The 24981-nt window shown below is 36.6% G+C and overlaps 1 protein-coding gene across 1 annotated transcript in view; it reads right to left on the minus strand.

Annotated features, from left to right (window-relative positions):
• The window catches only part of LOC138695022 (uncharacterized), an 86506-nt gene that overhangs the window by 17893 nt on the left and 43632 nt on the right, over positions 1–24981 (minus strand). Inside the window, exons 4-8 of the mRNA XM_069819325.1 lie at positions 22849–23059; positions 16976–17196; positions 14475–14676; positions 13080–13276; positions 5850–6042 (exon numbers count right to left, since the gene is read on the minus strand). Coding sequence (XP_069675426.1) covers positions 5850–6042; positions 13080–13276; positions 14475–14676; positions 16976–17196; positions 22849–23059 — 1024 coding nt within the window. The remainder of the gene's footprint in view (positions 1–5849; positions 6043–13079; positions 13277–14474; positions 14677–16975; positions 17197–22848; positions 23060–24981) is intronic.

The following is a 24981-nucleotide window of genomic DNA, read 5'->3' on the forward strand; positions in this document are numbered from 1 at the left end:
ACCAGAACAGGTTTTTATTGAGTTGGATTTATCGTGTCAATCTTTTATTCAGTAGGTAGCTGAGCTAGCTAGTAATTCTGTCCATCCTTCAAAATGTGAAACGAATGCTGTTGTTGCGGAGGACTATACTTCGTTCCGTAATGTCTGACAGGAGAAGTACAGTAAACATTGCTGGCAGAGGAGGGGAGAAGTATAATTGCTATTCAACCAATAGCAGAGGTTTCATTCCATGCTTTTCTTGAAGTTGGGCTTCTCTTCAAGTCAAGTGTGGAATGAGATCTCTCCCATTGGTTGAATAGCAATTATACTTTCATCCTCCTCTGTCGGCAATGTTCACTTCATCTGTCAGACATTATTAAGTATAGGCATTCCAGACCACGACATGAGTCAGATGTAATTTTTTTTCTCAGTTCAAGTAATATTCCAAGTTAGTTTGACTGCTTGTCCTATGTACTGTTAATGCAAGTTATCTTGAACCTTCTGAGCGGGGACAGAGGGGCAGAGGGAAGGAAGCGCGTAACGCGGGTGGAGCCAACTGAGTTGTTTGCGCATGCTCTGCAGCATAATCTCTTGTCAAGAAACATAGAGCTATTTCCTTCACTGCGTACCAGTAGTGTTACCATGGAGCAGTAACCACAGGGTAGTAATTATGGTGAAATCACACCACCGCGGAGAAAAAGTAACGCTGTTATCCATAGCCGAGAAAGAGAAATTATCGCAAATATAATAAAATTAAGCGTTGCGAGGAGGAAAAATTAAACAAATATTTGCTGGAACCTCTTGCTAAGGAATATGAGAGAGCGGCTAAATACTCTGGCAAAAGTATTAGTTCCGTGAAGAGAATTAAGAATAATATTGAATTACAACCGAATGAACCTCACACTACTCGGGAAAGAATAGTTATATAATGTTTAGAAATTATTGCTATAATAATTATGTACAATAGTGTGTGTACTGTGAACGACATAATGAATTACTGTTGTTATTTTCTTATAGTTCTACTAAACATATTATTTCATTCCAGAATTAGGACTTGTGTAAAGTTAAAGTGGACGACTTCGATCAACACGTTATTCGGGATACAATCGAAGAATTCTATCGTGTTCAGAAAGTAGTACATAGTCTACGATTAAGAAGATAATTCCGAATGGATGATGCCATTGACGAAATAATTAATTTTGGAACAAGCGATGATGGCAGCAATGATAGGGATATGGATTGTGTATAATTGTAAATTAATGTAAATTCAAATAATAAGCCTGTAAAATATTGTTATAAGAATATGTACATATTAGCTGAAGGTGTAAGTCATGCAGGCCTATATAATGTATAGAAGTAGCTGTAGTAACTCCTCCATTGCCGGTCCCCAGCCCGGATGAGAGAGGAGTGTACACACGATTACATTTAAATACTTACTCATTACAGGTTAATTAAAGCTTGCTACGAAACTATGTTCTCCTCTCAAAACCGGAGTATCGAGAGAAGATGATGTCTGTATTGAACCAAGTTCTTTTACAGTAGAGAGCCGTAAGGTAAAAGAACCAACGTTTTCTGAAAAGAGTCACGTTACCCGAGGAAGGGGCATCCTTTCCGTGCCGTTACGTTGATGAGTACACGCCGTACCGAGCAGTTCCAAAGACAGACTTAGGGGATGTAAGGTTCAAGATAACTTGCAATGACAGTAATGTATTAGAGAGACAAATTATTAAGTGTTTTTGTTCTTTGTGAAATGTTGTATATAGCAAAATCGAATAAATTTGAGTTGCAAAGTATATAATTTCAATTAGTATTGTGGGATTTAATCGATTAATCTAATCGTTTAATCGATCAATTTATATTGTAAGATTAATCGATCAAAAATATTTAATCGAATAATCGAGTCGATTAAAATTAATCGGTTGTAGTTGATATTAATTATTATTTTGTTAATACAAACTCATACTAAAAAGTCCGACAATATATTTCTCTCTCGGAAATTGCTTACTTAAAAGCACAAGAGTACTGTTATTTTCTAACTGTGAACCAAGTAAAGTAGGAAAAATCTTCGCACGAACACTTCAGAAAGAGCTGGAGATATGAGGACAGTGACCTAGTCTACCTCTATTGAAAGTTGAAACACAATGAGAAACCCTTATCAAGTTTTCCAAGAAAACTTCCACCTTGTTGTCAGCTTATCTTCGTAGCATATGAAATACATACTTTTCTGGCATTCGTCCCCCTCATCCCTTTTGAAATAGCCATGTCTACACTGTGTACAAGTGGGAGTGTAACTACCTTCTCTTTCTAAAATCTGGTAATTTGATTACAATAGGAGCTAGTCTTCTGTTTCGACCATTGTATGGGTAGTTTTGCAGTTGCAGTTTCTGTACTGAGTTTGTGTATCAAGGTTGTGTGTTTAGTTTGATAAAGAAAAATAATCAGTTTTCTGTGGTTTGTGAAAAGTGTAAACTCCATTATGTCATATGAGAATTTGAAAGGTAAACTCGGTGAAACGTTTGGATTTAAGTTGAACGATCTTGGAGAAGTGCTTCACAGAAATAAAGTTTTTTCGTGTTTAGTTATGCAGGAAACATTGTTACTAAACGTAGAGCGGCACTTAATTCGGAGCATGTGAATGCACTCGCATGATTAAAATCATGGATGAAGCAGTATTAACTAGGTGAGTCTTCATACTTTTTGTTATTTATGTTTGTCTAAAAATTCCCGGAGAAATTGACACAATAAATTATAAGCCTCATAATAAATATGTTGAAATAGTTGTTTTGTAATATAACGATAAGATATATACAGATATACAACATTTAATACTTATGCTTATCACCGAACACAAGTTAAATTTAACAATAATTGTTTATTACAATGTATTAAAATATTTTTCAACTCGATCAAAACTCGATTTATCGATTCAATTCAAATAGTTAATCGATTAAATATTTTGATCGTTCAACAGCACTAATTTCAATATTTTGGCATCATAACGTACCAAGTGCAAAAATAAATTAAAAGTTTGAATATTTATGTAAACAAATTATTTTAAAAAATAACTGCATTTCATTCGTATCATTGAAATCTATTAACATGGAACAGAAAGCAAATTAAAAACATTTAAACACGAAGTCGTATAACGGTTTTGTATTTTACGAAAAAAACACGATTTTGTACGTGGTACGTTCTGTTTCTAGAGCACTCATATTATAATTCTCACAACTCACTGGACGGCATTTGCTTTCTGATTCGTTCAAAGACCACTTTCCTACAATACGTCTGTGCGTCACCTCAGTCGTCTAGGACATGATATTTTTTAAAGTTGTATTCAACCATTGATAGTGTTAAATATATTATAAATTTTATTGAAAGCCTAGACAAACTAGCTGAATGCTATTATGATTACAAACAATATTAGAATTTGCAATGCCTTCTATATATCAAAATGACTTTTGTTTCCTAACCGAAGTCTTTGTAAGACGAGAATAATTCTAGTCTATATCGACTTCGACTGAGAATATCAATGAAAGCTTCTGTACTCCAATTCAATATGTACACAGTCTTCTATAACTTTTGCTACGTAATTCATTTTTAATTTACTCCGATGGTTCTGCAAAAAATTTGCATGTTATCAAACTATGCAATTTAGAAAGCTGAAAGTTACAGCTAGTGGTTTCAATAAGTTGGCTCTCGAGCTCACTTTTGACTCATGACTTGACAACTTGCTGACTAGTTATTCCCTGGACGGCGCATTGGATGAGGGAGGGGGATCACCAAATAGGCCTCCCCTATCTCCTCACTTCTCTCCAAATGACTGCCTTTTGTGGGGGTGAATTAAAGAAATCACCTACCAGGTGCGTCCTACAATAAGGGAAGACACGAAATATTGTAGAATTAGAGCAGCCTGTGGGACTCTCAGCAATGCTGAATTCCTCCGAGTAACTCAGGACGTAATAAACAGATCACAGCTTTGTTTAGCACAGAATGGTGGAAATTTTGAGCACTTATGAAAAATGTGTGGAAATGAGTGTTTCCAACATCTCACGAACCGAGATAATGCACTTAAAATGTTCTTTTTTCCTTTAATTGTGGATTAATAATGAAAGTTAGAAAAAGTTGTAGTAAGAGTTAATTATCTTCAAAAGTCCCACACAAAGATGCGTTACACGAGCTAGATTCACATTTCAAAATTGAAACTTGACCCCGGTTACTCCTACTTCTGGTTTGTCCCGGGAAATGGAAGTACCACCAATCGATTCTTTATATAGGTTTTGGGACCAATTTTTTTTTCTAGAAAACCTAGTGTCATAGGGTCAGAGTGCTTTGAAGCATCCTGTATACATTCAGCACGTCTTGCCGTGAGCATAACGAACCTAACACGGTACATTATGTACACAACTCGTCCGCTGATGAAGCCATATGTCAGCTATATACGTAAAAAATAAAATGTTATACATAATAGACCGTTCTACTTTGTTTCAGATGTTATAAAAATTGAAATTTGGAAAAAATTAATTGACTAAATCAATTAATTCATTTTAAGGTTGCTTTCTAAATGGAGGGGAAATAATACTAGTTTGAAATTGCAAATTGGGACCGCAATAGAGAGAATAAGCGACATGCACCACGACAAAGATCACAATAAGGACCACGATAAGAATCTTGAACAAGGAATACGACTACGACAACGACCGCGATAAGGGCAATGACAAAGGCAATAAGGGCCAAGACAAAGACAAGAACTACGATAAGGACTACAAAAGAACGATAAGAACCGGGATAAGAATCACAATAAGGACCACGTCCACAACAGTTTACACGATAAACACCATGGAAAAGAAACACAAAGACAAGAACCATGACAAATATCACGATAAGGATCACGACAGGGCCCAAGATAGGGATTACCACAAGGAAACACAACAACCACTACTACAAGCACCACGACAAGTTCCACCACAATGACAACGACATGGATCACGACAGGGATCATGGTGCTTGTTGTGGCCCATGTCGTGCTCTTTATCGTGATCCTTGTGGTTCATGTCGCGATCCTTATCGTGGACCATGTCGCGGTTATTGTTTGTCCTTGTCGTTGACATTGTCATGATCCTTATCATGGTTCTCATTGTCTTTTTATGGTAGTTATTACGATCCTTATTGTGTCTGTCATGGTCCTTATTGTAGTCCTTGTCTTTGTCACGGTCGTAATCTTGGTTGTCATCCTTGTTGTGATCGTTGTCGAAGTGTTTGTTGTATTTCACATCGTAGTTCTTATTGTGAGATTTTTTAGGTGTGTGTTGTGGTCCATATCTTGGTTCTTATCATGATCCTTTTGTGGTCCGTATCGTGATCTTTATAGGGTTCCATTTTATCTTTGTTATGGTCTTACATTTGTCATTCAAAATAATATTGTTTTCTCCATCTGTCAAGTGTCAAGTGACTTTGGTGACATTTTACACTGATGTGTACAGTGTGGGCTTAAACTTACAGCCATGGCCGCAGGGGAACATCACAGGGGAAGTTGGGAGTGGGGATGTAGTGGAACTAATAAGAGGTGGTGACAGGCTAAAGGTCTCACCATTCAGCTACCGCGGGGGTCAATACAGGTATAGTGATTCGTTAAAGCTTTTTTTAAAGCTTATACTGTGGACGTTATCTGTTCGGAAATTGGCGAATAGGGGCTTGGTTTCAAGTAGCTTTGGAGTGAATAACAGTTGATGCATTCCTTTTGCTTTCATCACAGGGCCGGTGAGGTGAGTCCCATACAATACTTTGGTGTAGGATTGACACAAGAGTGGGAATTAAATAAAAAGATGCATGCCTGGCCATATATTTTCCTGCATGGCTACATCTATACTCACGGTCGAATCGATTAAACGATCCTGAGTAGAACAGATCTTTCTTCTTCGGAAATACGTAATCAGATACGATTGTAATGCTCACATCCGGTTCAGGCTTCAAAATATTTTCGTCAATGGGTTCTGCAGCCTCCAATTGTGACACACATACTCCATGTTCGCCGTGGCTACACGTTGCATTCTGAGGGTTCATAATCTGCAAATAAATTAATTAATAATATGTATATTACCTAGTGTATCGGTGTGTTTCTGATTGTCGGGACTATTTTTCATCTGTGGTATTCCATTATAACTCTCAAAACAAACTGCATGAGAATTTACAAATACTTATCTGATGTATATAAATTCTTGTTAACGCATTTTAAGCGTAAGTAGATCCAATTTTAAATTCTAACCACACTATGAGCGATTAAACAGCGCCTGTGATTGTATGAATAATTCCAGTTTACTGAAGTTGCTACAACAATAGTGATTAGGATCATCACGGCTGTATCGGAATTTTCTTGAAATTTTAACAGCTGCCCATTAGACTTATTTTTCGTTTCAGTTCAAGCCTCAGTTCACACCGAGCTTCAAGCCACTTTCATGCCAACCGAAGCCTTGAGACGCATGTAGACGGTCACGCCAAGCCTCACAACATGCTTCAATCATTCGTTAGCTTTGTAGTTCTGTCAGCATGAGTTATTTCAAATTAATTTTAATAGTTCTTGCTCTTTCCATAAAAAAGAATGGATTAAGGCGACTGGGTAGTCTAAGTGTATGGCTGTTGTGTATGAGTGAAGAAATTCTGCCGTTGCTCTTCAACTTTTGGATCTATCAATTTACAATTATTACAGGATACACAAAATATTTGCAGTTATATTTTGGTTTTTAGGTTATCTTTCTACATCGTACATTTGATGTTTTAATAATGTTTAAACCTGAAAAATATTAATTAAATTTAAGTTGTAAACAAAAGTATTTTAGGAACATTTTTCTCCGAAACCCTTTGTACTACGGATTCCTAAAAATTCAAGCATATTCCCGAAGTAATTGAATACATTTCACACCATTTCCATCACATTATCACATTTATTCAATAGAAAAAAATATTTACCATCCTGAAAATATATTTAAAAATTTCAAAAATTTTTCATACTTTTCTGGCTGGAAAGTCCCTAACAATTTTGAAAACTATGTGAAAGGGACATGTTTCTTCACTTTCATATTAAAGAGGACTATTCAAAATTTTAGCCTCTTAGCCCCAGTAGATGCAGAGAAATATGTTCCAAAATAACCATGTGTTTAACTTAGATTTAATTAATATTTTTTTCAGGTTTATTTATTTTTATAAAATCAAGACTATGAGGTAGATGGATAATCTAAAAACCCGAAATATACCTGCAAATATTGTGTGTATGCTGTAAAAATGGAAGATTGATAGAGTTCAAAGTTTAAAAGTAACAGCAACATTTTATTCACTTATTTCACTTATACACAACAGCCATATGCTCAGACTACCCAGTACCGTTAAGGAAAAAGAAACAATGGTGCAAATCATGTTTGCAAGGGAAACAAATTTTTTGCCATATTAATTTGTTACAAAAGCTCAGCTGTAATCCTCCAATCATCAGGTTTACTCAAAATTAGTACATGCCACTCAAAGAACGATCAAAACAGAATAAAATATAGTGCAACAATGATGTGAAATGTTACATGAACATCATTTTAGTCCCTTACTTTGCTGATATAATCGAACACTTAAACACTTTGAATAGCAATTTGCAAAGCCAAGATGTTAACATAGTAATATCCAGGGATATAATCAAAGGATTTATAAAGAAACTTGATTTCTGGTTTACACCACTCGACAAAAAAGGAATGTGAAGCATTTCACTCCATTGAAGAACTCGTTAAAAAGAATAGAAACAATTAATATAAATATGTACGAACCTACTGATGGAATATTTAAACTAGGCTTTTCCTCAGTGTGTAGATCAGTTGTGGATCGAAAGAATGCATCAATATCTCAGCTTACAATAGAAGTTCTTAATATTTATAACATTTTGCAACCTCATATTTATGCAAAATAACCTTTTCATCTACAATTGCCATAAAAAAATCGAGAAATCTTACTGAACTTAAAAATGATATCACTGTTTGTATTGAATACGGAGTCCAGATTTGAAAGCTACTTTCTGAAAAACAGCCACAGTTGTCGCTATAATAAAATTATTTTTTACTTAGTTTATAACTACTGAAAAATGTTTGTGTTAATTGTTGTGTATGTTTGTGAACAAATATTATATGTATGGGCTATTCCATGTGAAATCGATCAGTAAAAAATCTCGCACTTTTTAATACTCTAATTTTTTCCCTATTTATAAAAGGTGATGAGGACAGTGCATTTTCAAAAATATACTATCGAAAGTCAAACGGTTTGCGTACTATTAAGCGACAAATTTAGCGTATTTTATAAAAACAAGCCTCTTTCAGCGCTCAGAACTCTGGAACCATTTACTGCAGAACATTGAACGGGAGCTCATTTTGAAGCTGACATTTGGTAGGCTATGATAAGAAGTAATCCTTGTTTTTATTGTATACAGAGAGACAGATAATCTGATATTACTTACTTTTAGGCTTTTTGCCCATTTGTAAAAATGTAAAAAAAAAAAAATAGAAAAAACCTTGCATTATTAAGAGGGATTCCGCATTGTTTGCTTAGTGGCTCTGCAATAAGTTTCGAGGGTATTAAATAAATTATTTTCACACGCCTAGACTTGAACGGCGCAGTACCGCACGCACTGGCCGAGAGCTGAAGATAAGCGAGCGTTGGGCCTCATTTTACTCCTGTGTTTATGAAAACTTGTGATAAAGTTAGCCCAGCTATGCGCTACTAGACGAAATATCACATGTTTGTCTCCTTGCCTTGCTTGTCTCGGCTATCTCTCGCCTCACAGTCAGCTGGTTACTTCACGCGCGTACTATTTATTTTCTTTATTTGATATTTTCAATACTTTCTTATCAACGTCCCACCAGTAAAAATATGTGTTTATTTGTACTTTCAATGCGGAATCTAACCATATACTTCAAAAATATTTTTTCGTGGGCAAAGGAGTCTAAATGAAGAAAAATCTAAATTTCTCCATTTCCATAAAAAGTAAGAAAAACTGTTTACATGTCAATATAAACTTTAATTTCTCAGCATCAAAATAAACCATGATTTTGATCATTGGGTGAAAGGGTTTCGGGGCCACAACAGTTTAAATTTGCTAATTTTATGAAAATACAAAAAATTTAAATATTTTAAATTTAAACATTATGATGTTCCGATGCCTCAAACTTTGCACAAAGCATTGTATCAAAGTTGTCAACGGACAGAAAAAGTTTCATTGTATTTAAAAATTGCAAGGTCAGTTTTCTCTATAATTCGGTCGATTTGAGATGGAATAGCCCGTATATTAATAAGGCGTTTTTTTTCCTCGCGACCTCCAACAGCTCTTTACACGAACCACTGTTCTAGACTACTCTCAGATCGCAGAACACCTAACAATGAACAATATAACATATACACTATAGTAAGTAACAGTTATATAGAGAACTGAGTAACGCGTGAACTCACTAGTTCTAAACCGGGCAGGGCATAGTTGCGTCAGATAAGATGCAGCAGATAAAAAAAGGGTCCCTGTTTTGTGGGCATAGTTGCGCCCCGTTCCCATCAGGTAGCAGAAGGAGCATGGCATAGTTGCGCCCGATGAAATAGGCAGAGAAAAAGACACCACGGAAACTCCTAGCCTCGTAATCAACCAACCTTACTGATTTCTTATTCGATTTAATATTTATTATCGATACCGTTGAAATGAACACCATGAAGTTGGCAGTATTTTATTAACTGACATATTCAAATGAGTGAGCCGTTGGAATATGGGGCCTTAGCAATGTTGAGATTTTATTAGTTATTTTCACACCGTCTGTGGCGTATAGTGAGGTTAATTTAAAATGTATGTTAAGTTTAGTGAAAAGGGCAAAGAGTTAATTATTCACAATGGTTCTAAGTTTCAATTTTCGAAACCCTGTACCATAGGGTTAAGATATCGATGTACAAACAAAAAATGCAGTTCATTTATTGTGTGATCCATAAAAAAAGTGTTATTTTAAATAGCAAAATTGATCATATGCTAGGCCTATCTGATTTCAATGCAGCTATCACTGTAATATTTTTAAGTAAATTATTTATTTTATGACAATCACTTTCGTGTGGACTATGCCCATCGGGGCGCAACTATGTCATGTCCATTCTGCTACCTGATTTCTTCGGGGCGCAACTATGCCATGTCCCTTCTACTACCTGATTTCTTCGGGGCGCAACTATGCCATGTCCATTCTGCTACCTGATTTCTTCGGGGAGCAATTATGCCATCCCTTCTAAACCAAACAGTGTGGCATGACTCAGCGATTCTCGGGCCATATAGTTGCGCCACACGGTCAGATAAAATGCAGCATATAAAAAAGGGTCCCTATTTTGTGGGCATAGTTGCGCCCCGTTCCCATCAGGTAGAGAAAAGTGCATGGCATAGTTGCGCCCCGTTCCCTTCAGGTAGAGAGAAGATCATGGCATAGTTGCGCCCCGATGAAATAGGTAGAGAAAAACACACTACGGAAACTCGAGCCTCGTAATCAACCAACCTTATTGATTTCTTATTCGATTTATATTCATTATCGATACCGTTAAAATGAACACCATGAAGTTGGCAGTATTTTATTAACTGTTTTCTACTGTTTATGCAGTGATTATCGATAGCCTACCGTTAAAATGAACACCATGAAGTTGGCAGTACTTTATTAACTGTTTTTCTACTGTTTATGCAGTGATTATCAATAGCCTACCGTAAGAATGAACACCATGAATTTGGCAGTACTTTATTAACTGACATATTCAAATGAGTGAGGCGTTGGAATATGGGGCCTTAGCAGTCTTGACATTTTATTAGTGATTTTCACACCGTCTGTGGCGTATAGTGAGGATAATTTAAAATTAATGTTAAGTTTAGTGAAAAGGGTGAAGAGTTAATAATTGATAATGGTTCTAAGTTTCACTTTTCTAAACCCTGTACCGTAGGGTTAAGATATCGATATAGAAACAAAAAATGCAGTTCATTTATTGTGTGTGATCAATAAAAAAGTGTTATTTTAAATAGCAAAATTGATCATACGCTAGACCTACCTGATTTCAATGCAGCTATCACTGTAATATTTTAAAGTAATTTATTTAGTTTATGACAATCACTTTCGTGTGTGCTATGCTCATCGGGGCGCAACTATGCCATGTCCATCCTGCTACCTAATTTCTTCGGGGCGCAACTATGCCATGTCCCATCTGCTACCTGATTTCTTCGGGGCGCAACTATGCCATGTCCCATCTGCTACCTGATTTCTTCGGGGCGCAATTATGCCATGCCTAGGCCTCCCAATTGACCGCGGGGCGCAACTATGCCATACCAGTATATTTCACTCCGCGGTTAAGCCTGAACTCTCCAGAGTAAGCAACCACGTCCTGACGTCCCCCAGTTTTATTAACAGCTCTGTAGTAAACACATAACAGCGAGATCAGACAATAAGCTATTTACGCAAGACTAGAAAATTAGTTATAGAAATGCTTCGTAACACCGAGTGGCCACGAAGTTAGGAACAAATGTTTAACATAATATTTTTAACAAAATCTTACTACTTACTCTATTACTCTTACGAAACCTGTGAAATATTTGAAAACGTATTTGTAAACATTCTATTTACGATTTTATTCCATGGCGGACAATCTGAGTAACATTCAAATCGATGCAAGCTAGAAGTTTTAATTTGACGTTATCGCATGCCTTCCTCCGAAACTCCACATACGAGAATTGAATTGAAACACTGAACAATAATTTTGCGCAGATGAGCATCGTTTTGAAATGTATGCTTGCACATTTCATTATTTAATCGTTTTTACAGAAAAGGTCAGGTGATCTTACCGGCCTTTCACCAGTATCCCGACGTCCTATCCACGTTCTCAGGAAACCAACCATCCAGTCATTCTCATGATGTAAGTGCGTAATGGGGTTGATTTCATTTTCATGATACCTCAAGTCTTCAAAATCATAATATTTGCTCTTTATTTCGTAGCCACTCTGTATGTAGCGTCACGGAGACAAAAACTTGTATCAGCTACTATTTCAGTATCAAGAAATCATTACATGATGAAGATCTCGGCACAAGTAGTCAAAATGGCAAAATGGGTCACGTTTCATACATAATCACTAATTAGAACACCACTATTTATTTATGGACTCTCTGTATATTAACTTCTGACGTTGAACATCTACTTGGAGGATTTGGTTAAGAACTGTGTTCAGAACATGGGAGGAGTCAAAGTAGGAGAAAGAAGAATGAAGTGCATAAGATTTGCTGATGATATGACGTTAGAGGAGACGATACTAAGGGATATACTGAAGCCAAATTACAGCTGTGAGCAGTGTGGGATGAAGATAAATGTAAACAAGATGAAGACCATGGTTATCGGAAGAGAAATAGAGGAGGTAAACTTGTGAATTCTAAGTTAGGTAGCAGAGGAAGTAGACAGATTAAAATATTTGGGATGTACAATAAGCAGTAACGTGATCTGTTGCCAGCTAGTCAAAAGCAATGTCAAAGGAAGCTTTTAATAGAAATAGGAGCATCTTCTGCAGACTTCTGGAAAAAGACCTAAGGAAGAGACTAGTGAGGTGCTTTGTGTGGGTTGTGGCATTTTATGGGGCAGGAACCTAGACATTATGACGAAGTGAAGAGACGCGAATAGAAGCATTTGAAATGTGGATATGGAGAAGAATGGAGCGTGTGAAATGTACAGACAGAATAAGAAACGAAGCTGTGTTGGAAAGAGTTGGTGAAGAAAGAATGATGCTGAAACTTATCAGAAAAGGAAAAAGGAATTGATTGGGTCAATGGCTGAGAAGAAACTGCCTACTGAAGTATGTACTGGAAAGAATGATGAACGGGAGAAGAGTTCAGAGCAGAAGAAGACATCAGATGATAGACGACATTAAGATATATGGATCATATGCGGAGACAGAGGAAGGCAGACAATAGGAAAGATTGGAGAATGCTGGATTTGTAGTGAAAGACCTGCCCTTGGGCAGAACACTTTATGTATGTATGTATGTATGTATGTATGTATGTATGTATGTATGTATGTATGTATGTATGTTTTATTCTTACCGTGACAACTGGTGATACTTCCTCATCCTCATCCTTGACCTCAGGTTCGCGGGGTTCAGTTCTTTCCGCTTCTTTGTACTGCAGCACAGCCCTTTGTTGAGCAGTCTCGTCAGGGGCACACTTGCCCATGCCCTTAACTCGTATCCAGTAAGAGTTCACCTCATTTGTAGCATTTAGGACGAAGTCATATCGTTCACCTGCGGATTAATTTAGCCTTTAAAATGAATAATACAGTACTTCTGATAATGGAGTTGTTACGGAACTCATGTTGGAACCAGTGGCGGCTCTCATTAAGGAACATATCGGCATAGTCCCCTTTCAGTTTTATTTCTCCATAAAATATAGGTAGGCTGTATTGGAAACTGTTCTAGGACTCCTGAGTGTAGACATATTAGGCTATATGAACTGTGATCCCACATTTTCGCCACACTTTTTCCGTTTTAGGTATGTTTCGTCACACTCTACTACATTTTTCGTCTCACTCTGTTTTGTCACAGTGTCTATACAGAATATTTCCGGCCTGGTATTACAAACTTCCAGGGATGATGGGGAAGGGCACATATATTAAATTTGAGATAAGGAACCCTGGTCCGGAAATGACTGAGTCGAAAGTTACAAGCAAAAATAGTTGTGTGGAAATGGAATTGTGATTTCTCACCACGTGCCCTCCTTCCCTTAACCTTTGGAACAGTCGTGGAACGATGGTATGGGCCGGATGTCTCTCAGTAGGTACTTGTACCCGATACAATCTGTGAGCTTGTCTACTGTTCCCATTGGCTCATCCGTATTCAATAATCAGGTCTGCTTATTCCGCTCTCGTGTACTCCTCCATTTCACTGGGACTGATCGACTGGACACTGCATCTCGTACACATACACTGCTGTCTACAGACGCGCATAACAGGACCGACCATGTCCATTACACATTACGCCATCTGCATGGCTTTAGTGTAGTTTCCTGTCCCCATCCCTCAGACAGCGCACTGAATGGAATACTGTAAGTAGACAACGTAAACAACGTCAGATGAATACAGTATGTGTAAGATATACAGATATATACACATAAATAAGGTGTACAGGGGAATAAAATTATTTCTACAGAACTATTTTTGCTTGTAACTTTCGACTCAGTCATTTCCGGACCAGGGTTCCTTAACTCAAATTGATGCATGTGCCCTTCCCCATCTTTCCTGCAAGTTTGTAACACTAGCCCGGAAACACCCTGTGTAAATTCATAACGGCCATATTCTGTCACTTATTAGAGTTGTACGTAAACCAAAATTGTTCATTTATTGTTGACTTATAGACTTACGTGAATCATTTCAAAATTGATATAAACCTATCCGTTTATGAGATTGAGCAAGAATTGGCTAAGTGCGCGCATATCATTACTTACCTGCATGTATGTGCAATGCCTGCACTTCGACAGGCTTGACAGAATTGCCGTCTGTATCGATTACGGTGAGGTTGTGGCCGTCGATACTCAACAAGGCGGGACAGTGAATGCAGATGGCGCCGATCACTCGAAATCTGTACCTCTTGCCTGGATACACGCGGAAAACGGAGTACGGAGTAGTGGTGTTGCCCTCAACGGGATCCTTAAACAAGCATTTTCCACATAAAAGTGAAATAATAATAGCTAATGCAGAAGATAACTTACAGCGAATCATTTTTAAACTACAGGGATATCCGTTTGGGTATGGATAGAATAAAAACACCGTAAAACATTTACTACTGAACTTTATTTGTGGAAACTTGGTGTATACAACACTGAAAGATGGGAGATTCCTCAGAGCTCAACATGACCCCCATTGAGCACCCTGCACAACTCATAACGGTGTTGCAATTCAGCACATGTTCATTGTAACGTAAGATGGGTAATTTGTTTATTTTTACTCTCAGATCATCAATGTTCCTGGGTTTCTGTGAATAGATAATGTCTTTAACAAAACTCTACACGAAGAAGTCATGAGGAGGTAGATCTGGGGAGTGTGAGGACCAAGCCAAGAGATAGCTGTTTCTCGTACTGGGTTTCACCTGCGACCTCCTGCATGTTTTTTTAACACAGAACCTGTTTCTACAAATGTTCCGATACCATAACATTATGGAATCGTATTTAGGTATATTACGCACACCATAATCACGTCTAAATTCCCTTTGAACTCTTTTAACACTCTCCAAATTTAGCATACCAACGAACACATTGTGCCGGCTGTTGATTTGTAGTAGCCATTTTAATCATATAAGATTTTCATTAATTTGTCCTTTCAGGTTATGCATTGTTGATTTTCATATATATGGAAACTCATCTTTTGATCATAATATAACCAGCAAGAAATTTTTTCTACTATCATAATATCTTTATAATAATAAATTAACATTAGCCATACCCGAACGGATCAGACTGTACATAAAATACAGGATGAACCGTAAATAATGAAATTAATTTCATTTTTTTATATGCAGGGACATTTTATTTTATTTTAACTAACATTTTTAATATTAACCTGGCTATACCTTTGGATTAATTGTTCAGAGTCGGAAACACTGTTTGCTACCTCCTTCCACGATTGAAGTTCGATGATACTGGCGTAAAATACAAACAAACCACTTTACTAAGTATAGGAGGGAAGAAAAGTAGTTCATCCATTTACGTCAACTATGAGATATCGTAATTTTGAGTTTTATAAATTTCATTAGGTTTTTGTGTAGTCAAAATACAGTACAGTATTAACAAATAAGTGTTTTTACTCACGAACTGAGTTATCCATGCGAACGTATTCATTATGCACTGTATATTATACTGTCTACAGCATATTAGCGTACAATATAGAGAATGAAGTTAAATTGAAAAATAATCGTAATATGGAAATTTAAGCACATTTTTGAAAATGGTGACCGTTCATTTAGATACAGGCTTCAGTTCTTTTGTGCATATTATCGCCATATAGAATATTGCATCTAATTCCAATTACCAGTTTCGTCCTTCGTACTAGTAACTCATGTTGAAATAATTCTGTACCTGCTCTATAAAAGAGTACCTTACGTACTGTAAATTCAATCTTCACTTCTGCCCGACCCGCACAGATGACATTACTCAGACATACTATCTACTGTCCGTCCAAGTGGTTATGTCGCAGGATCGTAGAAAGGGGGGAAATCACGTGAAAGTTAATTACTTTTATTTCAGTTATTTTAAACAGTTGCGGGTGAGGGAAATCGGGATGCGAAGTAGCAAACTGACGACAGTACTTGTGCGAAAATATGATTCAATAATGAAAGCTCTTTCGTCACTGGAAAACGCGAACATATTTCTGGAACGCACTATACTCACTAACTCAATACTGTTTGCGTTTACTACAACCTTAAGGCGACTTTGACTGCATACGATTGGTTCTGTGAGGAGAAAAGTTGGAAGTTCACTAGTAGAGGGGGTGGGAGTGAAGTACATTCAAAAACTCAGGTCCAATAAATATTGAAGTAAAAATAAAATGATGTCCCTGTATTTCAAACAAAAGATTTGAATAGAATTTTTGCTGCTTTTTTCAAGAAATAAATTATTTTATGTGAAACATTTCATAGCTTGTTTTGGGAAAGTCATTGATTAAATCCCAATATTATGAGTCAATTTAAGAGATTAGTGTATTATGATAATAAATAATTGAAAGCATTTTAGTGTTGTCCTTTAAATGTGCAGAAATTTGATCCGAACTAATGTAACATTTTAAAATTCTTTTTCAGAATGAAATTACTGACATTATTTACGGTTCACTCTACATATGGCGTACAATGAAACAAAGTAAGCTTATGTTTAAGCACTCATGCCGAAATCCGGTCGTCGAAAATCAAGAGAAGCCGCAAGATTTAGGGCTAAATATAGTAGTTGTGTGGACATACTGTGTAACGGCCTCTGCCGTTGATCAAGAAGAACACTTCATAAGTGCCAGTAACCGGCTCTACCAGTCCGGGGAAGTGATCCATGGATGGCCTGTGGGCCCAATCGCTGATCATGATCACATGAGCGGGCAGGTCGTAATCGTAGAGCTGGGCGTTCGGTTCATGAACCCGGGGCCGCCTCACAACCAGACTCCCTTGCAGCCCGTCGGACTTCTGAGTACCTGAACATATCAAAGTTGAAGAGACAGGCCTATAAACCACTAATATTTGCAATTAAAGAAAATAGTGTAAGAATAAAATTTCAAACACAAAGATAACCAAGCGAAGTGTCTTAGTGATAAAGCACTGCTCTTGTATTCGAAAGGAAGTCCCGAGTTCAAATGGTGAGGTCTGGTGAATCTGATCTACGTTTTTAGTGGTTTTGTTTAGTATCGTGCATTTTAGGAGGTATATCCGAAGTCTGCTGCGATACAAAATCTGAAAAATTATAAGTCTCCAGGTATCGATCAAATTCCAGCAGAATTAATACAAGAGGGTGGAAGCGCAATATCTAATGAAATTTATAAGCTTGTACTTGCTATTTGGGAAAAGGAAATTATACCAGAACAATGGAAGGAGTCCATAATCGTACCTATCTTTAAGAAGGGGGACAAGACTAACTGTAGTAACTTTCGAGGAATATCACTTTTGTTGACGTCGTACAAAATTTTGTCCAATATTCTTTTGAGAAGATTAACTCCATACGTAGATGAAATCATTGGGGATCATCAGTGTGGTTTTAGGCGTAATAGATCAACTATTGACCAGATATTTTGTATTCGACAGATAATGGAGAAAAAAAATGGGAGTATAAGGGTACAGTGTATCAGTTACTCATAGATTTCAAAAAGGAATAAGACTCGGTTAAGAGAGAAGTTTTATATGATATTATTATTGAATTTGGTATTCCCAAGAAACTAGTTCGATTAATTAAAATGTGTCTCAGTGAAACGTACAGGAGAGTTCGTATAGGTCAATTTCTGTCAGATGCATTTCCAATTTACTCTGGGCTAAAGCAAGGAGATGTACAGCTGTCAAAAAAAAAAGTGGCCGCACTCGTGAACAGCGAATATTTTCAAAGTCCACTTCGGGTCGCGGCGATGTTACACGATGCATGTGCTTGTACAAGCAGTTCCCGAACTATGAAAGTGTTCTATGTTTGCGCCTCGTAGGCCAGCGGTAGAGTGCTTGTTTAGTGATTCAAAGGTTGTGGGTTCGGGCCTTCTTCAAGTTTTCATTTTATTTTTTAATCGTTCTTTAGCGATGTAAATGCTATTCAAATTATCATTTATATTCAGTTATCGTTCTTTATGGATATCACGTTATTTATATTTTGTTACCGTATCGTTCTTTAGAGATATGAATAAAATTCAAGTCATCATTTGTATTCTGTTATCGTTTTATAACGATATGCATAACAATTTTTATTATTGTATCTCCAATGGTGGTTAGCCCTATTTTACATATGTATGTTAGGGCTATAGTTTCATACACAAAAAAGATAAGCATAAAGAGAAATAGAAAAGAAAATTAAATTAGCTTACGCGATGTAAACAAAACATAAACAATCCGTAAATTAGGCATTGCGATTGCAAAATAAATATCAGGTATCAATTTGAAACATACAAAAACATTAACAACACACATACGTAACACTTCTATAACACAAATACGCAGCCTTCCGTACCATACATCATAAATTAATACACAATAGTCATACAAACACAATCAAACTATAATTACGACATTGCGACGACATCAAGCATCACGTAACTGACTCACATACATAACAAATCAAGCATCCGTTACAATACATACACTTCAACATAGTAAGCACACTTTTAAAAGTTACAAATTTGGCTCCAAGAAGAATAAATAGGACACTGTTACTAATTACTATTCTTCTACAATTTCTTAAATATATCTGTAATAAATCTGTGAAATTCCGATATGAATAATATTCACGTTTTTTATATTGTTATCGTTCTTTAGCGATATAGATAATATTCAAGTTATCATTTATATTCTGTTTTCCTTCATTAGCATTATAAAATAATGTTCAAGTTATTTATATTGTTATTGTTCTTTCGCAATATAAATAATCTGTATTTTATGTAAGTAATTATTATAACACAAATAACCATCCTTCTTTGTAAAATAGGTTATTTTATTTAGATAATTAAAAAAGTATTATATAATATCTTATATTAATTAAACAAACCGATATTTATCATTTATATTCTGTTATCGTTCTTTAGTGATACTGTATAAATAATATTCTAGTTATTTATATTGTAATCGTTCTTTAGCGATATAAATAACATAAATTTAATATTATGTTTGGAAAAATCCAGTTGCATAATACTGGTATTAGTTTTTCTTTTTGTATTATTACATTATACTATCTTGAACCACAATAAAATGAAAAGGAGTAACGAGGAATTGAACCTGAGACGTTGACATCTAAATTTCGACGTTCGTCCGCTGAGCTACGAGGGCAAAAGTGTGGAAACATTTTCGGAAAAATTGGCCCAATCACACTCTAAGATTTTCTGATGATTCGTAGAAGCTAGTCCAGGATGCGGGGGGCAAAGGCTAATTGAGATTTCCCGGTCTCTGATCGGGTCAAACATCCTGATAGAATTAATATTTAACCCTTGCCGTGACTTTCGGTGAAGTCCGGAGGGCCCAATTAGTCAAATCCACTCTCCTCATCTCCATGCTTGGGTCCCCTGGAATTTAATAAGATGCGAAAGAGATAGTGGTGTGCGGAAAGCAACGGGATGTTACCGCATTTAGGCCTATCCTTCCCAAGAAAAACTGCAAACATGAACAAAGGAAGCTTTTAATAGAAGTAGAAGGATATTCTGCGGACCTCTGGAAAAAGAACTAAGGAAGAGACTAGTGAAGTGCTTTGTGTGGAGTGTGGCACTGTATGGGGAAGGAACATGGACATTACGACGAAATGAAGAGAAACGAATTGAAGCATTTGAAATGTGGATGTGGTGAAAAACGGTGCGTGTGAAGTGGACAGACAGAATAAGAAATAAAATTGTGTTTGAAAAAGTGAGTGAAGAAAGAATGATGCTGAAACTGATTAGAAAGAGAAAAAGGAATTGGTTGGGTCTCTGGTTGAAAAGAATAATAGAAGACATTAGGATATGTGGATCATATGCGGAGACTAAGAGGAAGGCTGAAAATAGGAAAGATTGGAGATTGCTGGGTTTGCAATGAAAGACTGCCCATGGACAGAACACTTATTTATATGGGTATGTTCAGAATGCCTGGAATATCGTGTCTAAGAACAGTCGCTATTTGCAAAGACTAGTCGATTCCATGCCCACTCGACTGCAAGATGATCGAGATAAGAGGAAGATAGACTAAATATTGAATTGTGGCTTTTTGTTTTGTTTTTTGAACGCTTAATTGTTTGAATGTTTTACGGCCGACGCCAGTAAATTTGTTTTGTTTATGCCACGAAATATATTTTTATTGAGAATAAAATCTTTTTTCTTTCCATTTGCAGCCACAATATCATAATGATAAAGTCATGGCATAATATATTAATGAACCTGATGTTAATTACTAAAATAATCGTAAAAGAGAAAGGAGCCATTATGTATAGTTTGTCTCTCTCAAAAACATAACAAAAAAGAACATAAAAAGCACGAGGTTGTAGTCGAACGCAGGACCTCATGAATAAGAGGCCTGAACGCTACCATTACGCTATCGAATCACAGAGAGAATACTTCAATTATAACTGTAGATATCAGGCAACGTGGTCCAACAACATGTAACATCGCCTGTCTCCGAATTATAGCGAAGATACCCGAAGGGAACTTTGTTCCAGGAGAGCGGCCACTTTTTCTTTTGACAGCTGTACTATCACCTTTACTTTTTAACTTTGCTCTAGACATCTAGAGTATGCCATTACGAAAGTCCAGGATAACAGAGAGGGTTTGGAATTGAACGGATTACATCAGCTGCTTGTCGTTGCAGATGACGAGAATATGTTAGGAGAAAATCACAAATGATTTGGGAAAACACGAGGATTTTACTGGAAGCAAGTAAAGACATAGGTTTGGAAGTAAATCCTGAAAAGACAAAGTATATGATTATGTCTCGTGACGGAAATATTGTGCGAAATGGCAATATAAAAATTGGAAATTTATCTTTCGAAGAGGTGGAGAAGTCCAAATATCTTGGAGCAACAGTAACAAATATAAATGATATTCGGGAGGAAATTAAACACGGAATAAATATGGGAAATGCCTGTTATTATTCGGTTGAGAAGCTTTTATCATCCAGTCTGCTGTCAAAAAATCTTAAAGTTAGAATTTATTGGTAAAACAGTTATATTACCGGTTGTTCTTTATGGTTGTGAAACTTGGACTCTCACATTGAGAGAGGAACATAGGTTAAGGGTGCTTGAGAATAAGGTTCTCAGGAAAATATTTGGGGCTAAGAGGGATGAAGTTACAGGAGAATGGAGAAAGTTACGCAACACAGAAGTGCACGCATTGTATTCTTCACCTAGCAATTAGGAACATTAAATCCAGACGTTTGAGATGGGCAGGGCATGTAGCACGTATGGGCGATTGCAGAAATGCATATAGTTATTTGGGAGGACGGAGGGAAAAAGACCTCTAGGGAGGCCGAGACGCAGATGGGAGGATAATATAAAAATGGATTTGAGGGAGGTGGGATATGATGATAGAGAATGGATTAATCTTGCTCAGGATAGGGCCGATGGCGGGCTTATATGAGGGCGGCAATGAACCTCCGGGTTCCTTAAAAGCCAGTAAGGAAGTAAGTAAGTAAGTATCCGAAGTCTGCTTTGAAGAATAAACGGATCTGACTAGCTCACTCTAACTTGCCCCTTCCAGTTCGCTGGCCTCTCTTACCCTCCCCTCCCATCTCTTCATGCTCTTTGCTGCGTAAGGATTTTAGAACAAATCTTGTGTGTGAATTTTATTTTATTTTTATTCAAATGTAAAGACAGATAATTTTTATTAATTAAATATGATTAAACATTCATAGAAATATTATGTGTAAATAGGTAATTCATATTCTGTTTTTAAAAATACATGACAGTGGTTACTACACCAATTACCAATAAAAAGTGGCTATAATTACATTCTTCACATAACATTAAAATAAATAACAATTGCTCGACAACAATAGATGTGTGACTACATGGATGATGGAAGTTTAGCGTCGTGCATTACGGTGCACTATTAGATTATGGCGAAGTTCGATATTCGCCGATGTTTGCTCTGCAGGAGGAAGCCTGTGATGTTTGTTTCATCTTGTTATAAAAATAATTTGTCCTCCACCCCTTCATGTTTTAAACGCTTAAGTAATTTAGCACAGATATTGCGATTACTTTTTCTTTTAAAATAAGACGAAGTTTGTGATGTCTTGTAAGCCTCTCACATGTTGGGTTTTTGCCGAGGTTTTCTCTAACTGTTAGGAATGTCTTGTAATCTATGGCGAATACTGTGTATATTTCGAAGTTATTTAGATATATGCTGCAGTTCATTATTTATTCTCCTAAGATTGTGGAGAAAACACATATTTTATGTAGAAGAGGAGCTCCAGAAATTTCTTGTGTAAAAATTAATTTATAACCTGGCACTTGTAATCTTTGAAGCTTTACTTCAGATGTAGCATACTTTTGTAATGTCAAGATATGGATTATGTAATTCGTGACTTTAGTTACCTATTTTATTAACCGCATTTCATAGTAGACATATTATGTTACAATTCTAGTTGTACTGCACTTAGGCCTAACAATATATTTTTTGGTCGCTTGATTAATTTAGGAAACTCACCGTCGTGGGAGTGCCAGTAAAAGGTTCCAGGCTGGTTAGCATAGAACTGATATCTGAAGGTGGTTCCTCCGACTATGGGGCATTGGGTAATCATTGGCACTCCATCGTAGAAAGGTGTTCCCCTCTGAAACATCCCATGCCAGTGAATGGTCGTAGACTGCGAGGGCATTTTGTTTTTAACGTCGACCACAATCTTGTCTCCATAACACACCTGTAGTACAAATATTCTATTGTAATAAAATTATCTAGTTATTATCTAATGTTAAGGTCTCACAAAATAAATCATTATACAAAGGAACATATACTGTATATATATATATATATATATATATATATATATATATATATATATATATATATATATATATATATCAGTCAGCAACTAGATTTCAAGCCGAGTGGACGTACTGTCGTGCGAGGAATTGCAGAATCAACATAGAGAGAGCAATGCTCTAAGCCAGCGTTGTCAGACACAGCCTAAACGGAGCGGAGCGCTCCACTATAACTCGTTGCGTGCTCCGGTGCTTCCACAGACATAAGCAAGTTCACGCTCCGACTGGACGTCTCTAGCACCACAACCGGTTTCGGAGCTTACAACACTGACACTGCTGCTCTAAGCTAAAGTAAAAAGAGTCGTCGGGCAACAGGAACAGCAGTAGACGAAAGTAAAATGGGTGTGGATTTATATGTGTATAGATCAAGAATTGGAATGTTTAGCATAAGAGGAGTTAAAGAAGAGAGAAGACGGGAGAGTGGGAAGAAGAAAGAACTAAAATGGGCGATTGGAGCAGTCATAGTGATGATATTAATAATGGGAGGAATTGAAGTGAATCCGGGGCCAAAAAGTGTGAAGAACGAAGAGTTGAGAGAGTTAATTAAAGAAGAAATGAAGTTAGGAATCATAAAAATTAATCAGGAAATAAAACTACAGCTACAGGATTTCAGTCAGACAATCACAAATTTGAAGACAAACATGGAGAATAACAACAAATGAATTGAAGAGCTTCACCAGTTAAATAGCCAGTTGGAAAAGAAGATTAGTGATCTAGAAAATAGCCAGAGGAAGAAGAATTTGTTAATTTTCAGTATAAATGAGGACGAAAGAGAGTATGGAGAGGAAACTTACACTGCAGTCCGGAGAGTGTGTTGGGAGCTTTTCGAAGTAGATATAGATGGCCATATAGAAGAAGTTTATAGAGTGGGGAAGGGAAAATTTCGGCCAATTTTGCTGAAATTTCAAAATTTAAGGACAAAAGAAATGATTATGAAGAGAGTGAAAAATGCGAGGGGAACAAAATTGCGCTTTGTAAATTATCTTAGTTACGAAGTAAGAAGAAGAAGAAGAAAATTATTGTTACCATATCTGAAAACGGCGAGAAGTAAAGGACATTTTGCGATCATGATCGATGATAAATTGAAAATCAATGATAAAGTGTACGTTCTCGAATACTGTGAAAAGAATTGTGACAAACCAGAGTTTTGGACTGAAATCGAGCAAAGCCAGGTGAATGAAGGCGCAGTGAAACGGAGGTTCAATGAACGTGAAAATATGCGTACGTCAAGGCAGCACGCTAGGAAAAATGAAAAAATGCAAACGACACAAAACTTCAATATCAGTGAAACAAAAGATGTACAATGTCAATATCTGATGCCTACTTCGAGTACGAAACAGCTGACCAGAATAAACCAAGGAGGAAAACAAAACGTGAGGCAGATACAAAATACTGCGGACGAAGGATTAGGGAAACAGCTGGAAGTGTCTGAGGTCAGGAGCATAGACACGACTAATGGAGGAAATGCAAGAGAAGACATGAGAAGAACGAGTGAAGGAATGAAGCGACTACCAGATATTAGTGATTGTGAGGACAGAATAGATAGGGCTTTGGAGAGGTTATTAGCGAAGGAAAAGAGTACTAAAAGTGCAAGAAATTTAGGGGTGGCAAAAGTGTAAGAAAAGGAATAGAGAAAAAAGTGTTAAGTGTAAGAAGATAGTGTAAGAGTGTAATAAGAGACTATCAAACAATGAATACAAGAGAATTAAAGTGGGGGGGAAAAAAAAACATCTGAACAAATGTGAAGTGGAATGAGAGAGAAATTGCAAGTGTAATTAAGTGAATTAGATATTTTTGATGA

Source organism: Periplaneta americana, chromosome 1 (assembly GCF_040183065.1).
Source record: "Periplaneta americana isolate PAMFEO1 chromosome 1, P.americana_PAMFEO1_priV1, whole genome shotgun sequence".
Taxonomy (NCBI): Eukaryota; Metazoa; Arthropoda; class Insecta; order Blattodea; family Blattidae; genus Periplaneta; species Periplaneta americana.